Genomic DNA, 10,763 nt, shown 5'->3' on the forward strand with positions numbered 1-10,763 from the left:
ACATTGATAATGGCAGTGGTTTGGGAAGATGGATAGGGAGCATGAGAAGTTAGGGTGGGGTGTATCATTAACTTGACTACATACACAAAGCCATCTAGCCCCACTTTTTTCCAGATGGGAAAATTCAGGTCCTGAACCTGACTCTAGACCCACTTTCCCCCACATTTCTAAACAAATGTTTGAGTTTAGCACATTAGACCAACTCATTTCAGGTACACCTAGTGCTCGACTTACAACCATGATTGGGACCGGCAGACCGGTCATAACACGATTTGGTCGTAAGTTGAGTAGGCTATATGTATGGTTGAAATGGTACACGCGGAGATGGTAGTGTTGCCGGAAGCTGGTCCGCACTGTCGTACGCCCAGCTGGGCAACGTTTGCGCTGCCAGACGCGGAGCAGTCATGGCTAGCTATTGTGGTCATAAAGTCGAATGGTCATAAGTTGCATAGGTCGTAAGTCAATCAATACCTGTATCTTAAGCTAACAAAAGCCAAGTTCACCTGAGGGAAAGAAAAAAAAAAAAGGTCAGGTGCAGTGGCTCACGCCTGTAATCCCAGCACTTTGGGAGGCTGAGGCAGGTGGATCACCTAAGGTGAGGAGTTCAAGACCAGCCTGGTCAACATGGTGAAATCCTATTTTTACTAAAAATACAAAAAATTGGATGGGCATGGTGGCAGGCACCTGTAATCCCAACTACTCGGAGTCTGAAGCAGGAGAATCACTTGAACCCTGGGGGCAGAGGTTGCAGTGAGCTGAGATTGCACCATTGCACTCCAGCCTGGGCAGCAAGAGTGAAACTCTGTCTCAAAAAACAAAAAAGAAAAAAGAAAAGAAAAAAAAACAACTGCCAATCTGCTGCTCATTGTTTTTATCACTGGGGCCAATCATTCTGCCCAACAGCAACTGAACGAGTCAGAAGTCAGGCTGCCCTGGGCCAGTTTATTCCAAGTGCCCAGGTGAGGTGGATTTTTACTAACTGCTGGATCAGTGTTGTGTGAATCAGCAGGACAAAAAATCTATAGGCTTCACCAGTCAAGTGATTAGACTGATTTTTTTCTCTCTTAAATGTAATGTCAAGAAAGCTGAAATCCAAAAGATGGACACCTTTGGAGAACCAAGTGCTCATTCCATTAATGTTGCTATCAACATGCTGGGAAGTTCTTCACAGAAATGTCTTTCAGATATGGCTTACTTCCCACATTTCTACCCAGCCAGAAGCCCCTCTCACTCAGGCACACATGTTTTTTATTCATTCGTTCAACAACTGTTTGTTTTAATCTCTCTCCCAGGGTTCCTCATGTTAGTAGTTACTAAAGTTTTAAAATAAAATAAAAAAATAAATAAATAAATAAAGTTTTAAAATAAACCTGTTGTTACTGAGGAGCACATTTCCATGAATTATATTTAGAGAAACTTACTTGTATTGCCTTGCTTTTGCATCTAAGCACTGCCCCTGGTTGAATATTGCTGTCATTCATCACATTTTACTCCCATGGACTCTTTTGTTTCAAAATTAAATCCCCCAAGCAAGAATTAAGATGTGACACTATGGTCAACTCTAAAGACACTCAAATGTTAAAAGAAAATAATAGAAAATTTAGGAGTTTTAGAAGTGAGTCAACGTTGGCTGGGCACAGTGGCTCAAGCCTGTAATCCCAGCTCCTTAGAAGGCTGAAGCGGCTGATTACCTGAGGTCAGGAGTTTGAGGCCTGCCTGGCCAATACAGTGAAACCCTATCTCTACTAAAAATACAAAAATTAGCTGGGCGTGGTGGTGGGCACCTATAACCCTAGCTATTTGCTCGGTAGGCTGAGGCAGGAGAATTGCTTGAACCCAGGAGGTGGAGGTTGCAGTGAGCCGAGATTCCACCATTGCACTCTAGCCTGGGCAACAGAGCGAGACTCCATCTCAAGAAAAAAAAGAAGTGAGTCAAAGTAATGGTGTGACTCCTTGTCATTTCCTGCCTTGTTAATGAAGTATAGGCTCTGTGCTGCTCCTATCATCCCTGCAGCGAGACACTGAACTCTGAAAGCTGGGCATAAAAGGAGAGATACAAACACATACAAGACGAAGGTAATTAGGGTAACAAAAGGACCAGAAATTGCATCCCAGAAGCAAGGAAACTTGGAGAAACATGAGGTTCTCCTTCCAATACCTGAAGAGTTAACCGCTCTCCAGTATTTCCCAGCATGCTTAGGGCAATAGCAAATTAATGGAATAAGTACATGGTTCTCCAAAGGTAGCCATCTTTTGGATTTCTACTCTCTTGACATTACCTTTAAGAGAGAAAAGAAATCAGTCTATTACTTGACTGATGGAGGCTATAGAATTTTTGTCCTGTTAGTTCACACAACACTAGCCCTTAATAAAGACATGTTCTGTATAGGCACAATGAATTTAACTAGAATCCATAGGCAGAGGTCATCAGGAGATAGATTTTGCTTTAAATATTTCTGAATCTCAGAACTGCTCTGAGATTGAATGGACTCCCTTGGGTGAGGTAAGGAGTTCACCATCACTGAAAGTGTTCTAGTATAGTATAAAAGATCACTTCTACAGAGATGATTCAAGCATGGACAGAGAAGGTGCTGTCTCTAGAGTACCTTTCATTTGTGAAACTAAAGCAAGAGTGTATCAGTGACATCCACCGGGTAAGTGAGTCTTTTTTATGAAACAAACAAAAAAAGTAAACCTACTAATTTATTTTGACACTTCAATTTTCATGACCCCATTCTCAAGCCTAATGAAAAGTAGCATGTTAGAGGGTGAAAAAGCCATCTTCCTCTTCACTTCCATGCCGCGTATCACTGAGGACATTTTTACTATCTCCAGTGCTGCCTAGCCTGTAAACAGAAGAGAGAGGCTGATAATGGGAAACACAAGACTAGAAAACAAAATAAAAGACAGATCCTGCTAAGTTACAATCCAATTACCCTTAAAGTTCAAAGGGCTCACAGTTCATTCAATTTAAGCTCCACATTTTACAGACTGGAAAACTGGGGCTGCAGGGGAAAAGAGTTTCTGCCAATCTATTATAATAAGGAGATAAAAGAAATTTCTTAGCAAAATCTAAAAGCATGATTTAATATATTTATTTACCAAAAGGTCTCTAAGTATGACCTTGAAAGGTCACTTTGCTGGGTGTCAATTTTCCTATTTGTTAATACATATGACACTATTAATGCAATTAATTAGTGAAGGCAAGGCCTTCATTGATAATTTACACCAAGTCTTTTCATTTCTTTTCCAAAAGGGCAGATGGCTAAAATCCCCTACTAGAGAATCTTCAAATACTCTTTTTAAAAAGGCCCCAAAATAAAAAGCTGTTCCCATGATCTAATTGGGCAGAGGAACCAACTCCCAGGAATAATATTCTACATGCTTTTTTCATTTTCCATATTGCCAACTCTCCTCAATAAACTCCAGTTTAACAATGTCCTCTTAAACTAATTTACCCATAGGTAAACAAAAAATTTCAAACAGAACAGAGTGCTGTATCACCTTCTTTCCTTTGCATGCTATGCTTCTATTAATGCCACCTGCCTTTGTATTGGCATTTTGCTCAGACACAGTGTTAACCAAGACACAGGTTAATGTGAGCTAAATCTGCACAACTTTCACTTCTAATGTCACATCTTTCCAATTCTATGTTTAATCAGAACACAAGCTCAAGTCATTAAACCACTGAGTAGTAGCTAATCATTTGTAACAGCTTGTACAATCATTACAACCACCATTCATGCAAGATAAATTACCTCGTGTGCCTCTGCAAACAATTGAGTTCCATGAGTTTCTCTGAAAAGACAAGGCCGCAGTGTGAGCAGAGTGGCTGTGGTGGATAGAACATGCAAAATGCTGGGGGATATCCAGTGCTGCCTCCCAAAAAGCAGACATGGGCCAAAGGCGAGAACCAGTGTCTGGCTTTGGCAGAAAAAGCCATTCCCTTTCCCAGGTCAAATGCTTGCTGTTTTAGACCAGTCAGTGCTCATCAATTACAAACTCATTCCAACATGTGGGCAATGGAGTTAAGCTATTTCATTTTGAGTCATCTGCCTATCCAGAATTCAAATACTCACTTGGGTTTGTAAACATTTCTTTATGAGACACACTCAGAATTCAAAACTGTAACCATGCCTTTGTATGAAGGCTAACAGCAGGATTCCAGTAAATTTTAAATTTCCTTTTGCACCTGGGGCAGGTGTTGAAATATACAAGTTTTGCTATTGTTCTAATCCGCTGAGATGGTTACTAGTCTCATCTTCTGATGTACTTCCCTGAAACAGCTTTTGTTAATGAGTACAGACCAATTTATCTGCATTTTACAACAACACCAGGTACCATGTGCCTATAATTTGCATGAAAACCATAAGCTCTGTTTCATGGCTCGTTTTTGTAGTGTTTAAAAACTTTTGGGGGCAGGGGTGGGGTGGGATGGAGGTGCAAGGTCATGAAGCAGCTTGAGAATTTAATGAAAACTATAGACTTTGTCCCCTGAAAAATGTAGGCATGAACATATAAGCACTTTTGCACTATTTGAAAGGAATCACATTACTCTTGAAGCCACCTGTGACTTGCTTTCAGGGAACACCTAAGAAAACCAGGATCAGGCCAGGCATGGTGGCTCATGCCTGTAATCCCAGCATTTTGGGAGGCCAAAGTGGGTGGAACACCTGACGTCAGGAGTTCCAGACCAGCCTCGCCCACATGGGGAAACCTCGTCTCTACTTAAAATACAAAAATTAGCTGGGTGTGGTGGTGAGCACCTGTAGCCTCAGCTACTCAGGAGGCTTACGCAGAAGAATCACTTGAACCCAGGAGGCGGAGGTTGCAGTAAGCTGAGATCGTGCCACTGCACTCCAGCCTGAACAACAGAGTGAGACTTCATCTCAAAAAAAAAAAAAAAACAAAAAAACAAAACAAAAAAAAACAGGAATCGTTCATGGTCTTCTTCCTGCAATAATCCTAGCCAAAAGAAGAGACGAGCTAAGGTTTTCTCAACCATAGAACAAAGATAGTGATAATAATGATACTTTCCTCTTAAGACAGTCATAGGGATAAAATGAATTAGGCATGTCAAGAGTATACCATCAGGACTGGCACAGAAATGTCCAATAAATGAAGGTGCTCTTTTTTTTTTTCCTTTCCAAAATGTCAGCTCTACCAGGAGGTTAATACACAGAGGCATTAGCCGCTTATGGAGAATGAGCTTACTTGTTACTTCCTTGGCTGGGATGGAGACAGTGACAAAACGGAGCCTCTTTGCGGAGAGAGAAAGGGGAAGGAAGTGGATAGAACTCCAGATCCTCCTGCAATCATCAGGGTTCTGAAGTGCTCCATCACCTGGCCCTGCCTCCTTACCTCTGAAAATAAATGCCACGAGCAATGCCAACAGCACAAATCCCAAGGAGGGGACAACGACCATCAGTAGTTGGGAGGTGACTATTTCATCCTTCGTGAGTGTGGGCATTCCATCCATCTGATGGGACACAGGCAAGGAGAGGAGCCCAGTCACTGCTAGACACCACCCTCACAGGATAACATCCCCACCCAAGGGTACCTTACAACCACCAGCAGTTTAACCACATTTCACCATCTTTTGCCAAAAATCTCTGAAAATCTAAAACACGTTACCCATATTCCAAAATTTTCCTTAGTGTTAGACATCAGGCATAAGGGGCTGTGGGCCTCAGGAGTCTGAGGATAAAAAATAACTGTTGTGAGCTGTGTTTTCCATAGTCAAATCCCTTTCATGGCTACTGCTCAAATCCATTGAGGTCTCCCTAGCCCTGTGCTGCTCTTTTCATGGCTGACTTAGGCTTCTAGGGAAAACAGGATTAAAGAGAAAATGAAACTTAATTTCCCATTTTTTACAGCAGTGGTTCTCAAAGTCTAGATGTGGAGCTCATGAGAGCAAAATGATTTTCATGGGACGTTTTTGCCATTTTTCCTGTCATTCTCTCATGAGATATACAGTAGACTTTCCCTAGGCTATGTGATGTGTGATGTCATTGCTCTCACTGATACAGAATGTGGAAAGCAGAGATGAGAATCCCTCTGTCTCCTATTAAGCCAGACATTAATGAGATTTGCAAGAAATGTAAAACAATGCCATTTTTCTCACTAATTTTTTCACTCATTTTTCTCAGTAATATTCTTTTCAAAATAGAGTTAGTTGCTGTTAAACATGTTACATTAGCACAAAGTGGGCTTCTTGTTATTTTTAAATGAATTGATTTTTAAATTTTTTTAAAATACAGACACATGTGTAACAAACTTGTACATGTACCTGAACCTAAAGGAAAAGTTTACATTTTTTTTTTTAATTTTAAAAATGAGATGGTATCTCACAATGTTCCCATGCCTGGGCTGAAGTGATCCTCCTGCCATCATTGCCTTCCAAAGTGCTGGGATTTAAAAAAAAAAAATTTTTTTTTTTTTGAGGCCAAGTCTCACTCTGTCACCCACACTGGAGTGCAGTGATATGATCTCGGTTCACTGCAACCTCTGCCTCCCAAGCTCAAGCGATTCTCCTCTCTCAGCCTCTCAAATAGCTGGGGTTACAGGTACTCGCCTCCTCGTCTGGCTAATTTTTGGGGTTTTAGTACAGATGGGGTTTCACCATGTTGGCCAGGCTGGTCTCGAACTCCTGACCTCAAGTGATCTGCCCACCTCAGCCTCCCAAAGTGCTGGGATTATAGGCATGAACCACCACACCTGGCCTAAAAAATTTTTTTAATTGCAAAAATGTCTCTGTGTTTTCTGCTGAACAGTCTAGACAATCAAAAATAAAACAAGGCAAAGTCTCAGTTTTAAGAAACTGATTTTTTTTTCTTTCATAGAGACATGGTTTTGCTCTTGCCCAGGCTGGAGTGCAGTGGCAACGATTGCAGCTCACTGAAGCTTTGAACTCCCAGGTTCAAGCAATCCTCCCACCTCAGCCTCCTGGGTATATGGGACTACAGGCTTGCACCACCATGCCTGGCTATTTTTTTTTAAGTTTTTGTAGACACAGAATCTCACTGTTTTGCCCAGGCTGGTCTCAAACTCCTGGGCTCAAGCAATCCTCCTGCCTCAGCCTCCCAAAGTGGGGTTACAGGAGTGTGCCATGAGACCTGAACTATTAATTTTTTTGAGACAGGATCTCTCTCTTTTGCCTAGGTTGTAGTGCAGTGGCACAAACCAGGCTCACTGCAGTCTCAACCTCCTGGACTCAAGTGATCCTCCCACCCTAGCCTCCGAAAGTAACTGGGACTACAGGTACATGGTACCACACTTGGCTATTTTTCATTTTTACTTTTGTAGAGATTGGGTCACACCATGTTGCCCAGGCTAGAAACTGAGTTTCAAGAGTATAAAATGGCCCTGTGAGAGCCCCCACTGCCGGTAACATGTTCAAGGTGGTTCAGAGGACCGTGGGGCTGGCCAGCCTGAGCCTACTCACCTTCAAAGTCTATGCAACACCAAAAAAGGACTCCCCTCCCACAAATCCCAGGAAGCTTTATGAGCTTTTACTCTACTGAGTTCTCGAGGGCCAATCTAAACCCAGCTTGAGAAAAGCATCTCTCAGCTTTGACATTGTCATGAGCTATATACATGTTGGTGTCAGGAAAGGTCCTCCCAAATGAAGCCCAAGATGTAAAGTTTGGTTCAATGGGGGTGAGACAGTTATGAATAGCTCCAAAATGCGCCTGCTGGATTTTTTCCAGGACTAGGTGTTATCGGTTTGGTTGGCCTTGTTGGACTTGTTTTGGCTAGAGGTTCAAAAATAAAGCAGCGGATATTTCCACCTGGTTTCATGAGATTAGCAGCTTCTATTCATTATCTGCAACAACCCGTTGAATTTGTACAGGGTCAGAAAGGAGAGATTATATGACCCGGGCTTACAAGGATAGAGAGTCATGAAAGAATTTTGGAAGAAGAACTTTCCAAAGCCAGGAAATGTGAGGGATTCATCTGAAAACAAGTAGAAAATTCCATTCTCTGCAAATTTTAATCAGTTATAGGTAAGCAATAGAAACTTCATATGGTCAATCAGTATTTTTACAAAAAAATGGCAGAGAAGTCAGCATTGAATGTATTAAATGGACTTTCTTCTCCAGGAAAAATTATACTAGGCCTCTGTTATCTTGGGTAATGCCATCCTACCAGCAAATGAATCTGAAGTCCTTTCACTTAGATATAAGCCACAAGCCTTAGAACTCCCTGTACTCATGTTGCTATTTACATACACAAGTAAAATCCAAGTTAAAAACAAAAAGAGTATAGGGCAGGTGTGGTTGCTCATGTCTATAATTCTAGCACTTTGGGAGGCCAAGATGGGTGGATCATTTGAGGTTAGGAGCTCAAGACCAGCTTGGCCAACATGATGAAACCCCATCTGTATTAAAAATACAAAAAATTAGCTGGGCATGGTGGTGCACACCTATAATCCCAGCTACTTGGGAGGCTGATGCAGAAGAATCTCTTTTTTTTTTTTTTGAGATGGAGTTTAGCTCTGTTGCCAGGCTGGAGTGCAGTGGTGCGATATCAGCTCACTGCGACCAAGGTTCTCACTGAACCCTCCTGGGTTCAAGAAGAATCTCTTGAACCCAGGAGGTGAGGGTTGCAGTGAGTCAAGATTGTGCCACTGCACTCCAGCCTGGGCAAAAGAGTGAGACTATGTCTTAAAAAAAATAATGGAGTATAAAGGGACCCTGACACCAAAAAAATTGAGAGGTGCTGCTCTGCAGGCGGGCATTGAGGCATCTTGCCGGGACTATGCCATCTCCATTGACCAGGCTATGCTTTCTCCCTCTCTCTTTGTTCCATTCTGTAACACACAGTGGGCACAGCAACCAGGGCAGGACAACAGACAGTGTCTGAGAGAGAGATGGGGAAGAAGAAAGAGGGGATGGGGGACCTTCACGTATCCTTTACAGACATCTGTACTGCCTGAAGCTTTCACTTAAAGTGGCTTGAATCACTTTTGTAATAATAAAAATAAACAAACAGTACCCCCAGAAAATAAGAGGAATATTGATATCAGGTGTTGATTCTGCAGTATGTCATGAATTCTGGGCCATGCAGAAGGAGCACACAATGATGTTGCATTTTTTTATGTTTTCTTCTTTTTGCTTTTCAAAGCATCAGCACACACAGAAGTAACAATCAAGGTTATTTCTGCCAAGAATACAAGTCTACAAATTCTTGGGCTATTTCATAATCATTGCAATTAATTTTGCCACTTAGCAATATCCTGCTTTTCCTAGTTCATCTCTGCAAACTTCTACTGTTGATTGGTTTTTTTTCTTGAGACAGAGTCTTGCTCTGTCGCCCAGGCTGGAGTGCAATGGCGCAATCTTGGCTCACTGCAACCTCTGCCTCCTGGGTCTAAGCGCTCCTCATGCCTCATCCTTCTGAGTAGCTGGGACTGCAGGCATGTGCCACCACATCCAGCTAATTTTTTCATTTTTAATAGAGATAGGGTTTTACTGTATTGGCTAGTGTGATCTCAAACTTCTGGCCTCAAGTGATCTGCCCTCCAGGCTTCCCAAAGTGCTGGGATCATAGGCATGAGTCACCATGCCCAGCCACTACTGTGAATTTGTATAATTTAAGTGATATACGTCAAATACTTCACAGATGTTTTACCTGTCCTGTTTCTGTTGTTTTGTTTTGCTCAGGAACTGCTCTCTCAGATGCTGGGAAAGAAAAGAGAAGAAAATGGTTATTATGTCTGGTGGGGGAATAAAAAATCACATCCTGAAATACGTAATTAAGAGCCCATCTGGAACTGCAGCTGATGTGTTTAATTATTTAATCCTGTCTTTTTTGTATAATCTATTTATGCATATTTGATTTGATATGGTTTTAATGTAAAGTTTATCTGCTATCCAATATTATCCCCCAGAAACATCTCCATTTTACAGATGGGTAGAGTCAGGCGTTGGGCCAGCAGGCAGTTGGCTCTGATTTTTCTGTAGGCCTCAGCACTTCATTCAGGATTTTTATCCAGCATGAAAATTCATCACTTTTCTAGTTAGCAAATATATATTGAGCACCTATTATAGGCTACGCAGTGTGATAGCTCTATCTTGAAACTCATAGAATTTACAACTTAGTACAGAAAAGCGAATGTAAATAGTTGAAAACATAATTAGTTATGAGTACAAAATTCTGGGAAAAAACAGTATGTGATAGTATAGGGACATATCAGGAGGATGGCAGACTTGTTCTGGAGGGTCAAGGAAAACTTTCTTTGAGAATGGGAGCTTATGCTGAGCAGTGGAATCAAGTATTCATAATCTATAGTTGAGTTACAAGGGAACCATACTAAGAATCTACCAAGTGCTAAGCACCGTTCTGGACACTAAGAATACTGTGAGACTGTGGCATGGCCCCTACCCTCAAGAAATTTACAGTCCATTAGAGAAGAGAGACAGAAAGATGATTTCAGCCTAACAGGCAAAAGATAGTGATGGAGCACACACAGGCTGCTGGAAGAACAGGTCGAGGGAGAAGCATTCAGCTCAATATTGTAGTTCATTGAAAGTTTTATTAGAATAAAGTTTCATGAGGACAGAGTCCCTGTCTGCCTGTTCACCACTGGGACTCCAATATTGCCTGCATAGACTTGGTGCTCAATCAATGCTTGTTGAATAACACTTGAGCTGAGTTAAGGTCGTGTAAGAATTAACCAGGCAGGCCGGGCGCGGTGGCTCACGCCTGTAATCCCAGCACTTTGGGAGGCCGAGGCGGGTGGATCACAAGGTCAAGAGATC

The 10,763-nt window shown here is 41.9% G+C and overlaps 1 protein-coding gene and 1 pseudogene across 3 annotated transcripts in view; one reads left to right on the plus strand and one right to left on the minus strand.

Moving 5' to 3' along the window:
- Window positions 1-1,864: 1,864 nt before the first annotated feature.
- Window positions 1,865-10,763, minus strand: part of TIMD4 (T cell immunoglobulin and mucin domain containing 4) — a 43,238-nt gene continuing 34,339 nt past the window's right edge. Inside the window, exons 6-10 of one of the 3 annotated variants that reach the window (XM_017514194.2) lie at window positions 9,634-9,683; window positions 5,362-5,479; window positions 5,215-5,260; window positions 3,759-3,798; window positions 1,865-2,846 (exon numbers count right to left, since the gene is read on the minus strand). In XM_017514194.2, the coding sequence (XP_017369683.1) occupies window positions 2,826-2,846; window positions 3,759-3,798; window positions 5,215-5,260; window positions 5,362-5,479; window positions 9,634-9,683 (275 nt within the window). In that variant the 3' untranslated portion in view covers window positions 1,865-2,825. The remainder of the gene's footprint in view (window positions 2,847-3,758; window positions 3,799-5,214; window positions 5,261-5,361; window positions 5,480-9,633; window positions 9,684-10,763) is intronic. The other 2 variants (XM_017514193.2, XM_017514195.2) reach the window with 2 other exon arrangements.
- On the plus strand, window positions 7,276-8,261 carry LOC108293019 (annotated as a pseudogene).

The sequence above is a fragment of the Cebus imitator genome, unplaced genomic scaffold (assembly GCF_001604975.1).
Source record: "Cebus imitator isolate Cc_AM_T3 unplaced genomic scaffold, Cebus_imitator-1.0 Scaffold519, whole genome shotgun sequence".
Lineage (NCBI taxonomy): Eukaryota > Metazoa > Chordata > Mammalia > Primates > Cebidae > Cebus > Cebus imitator.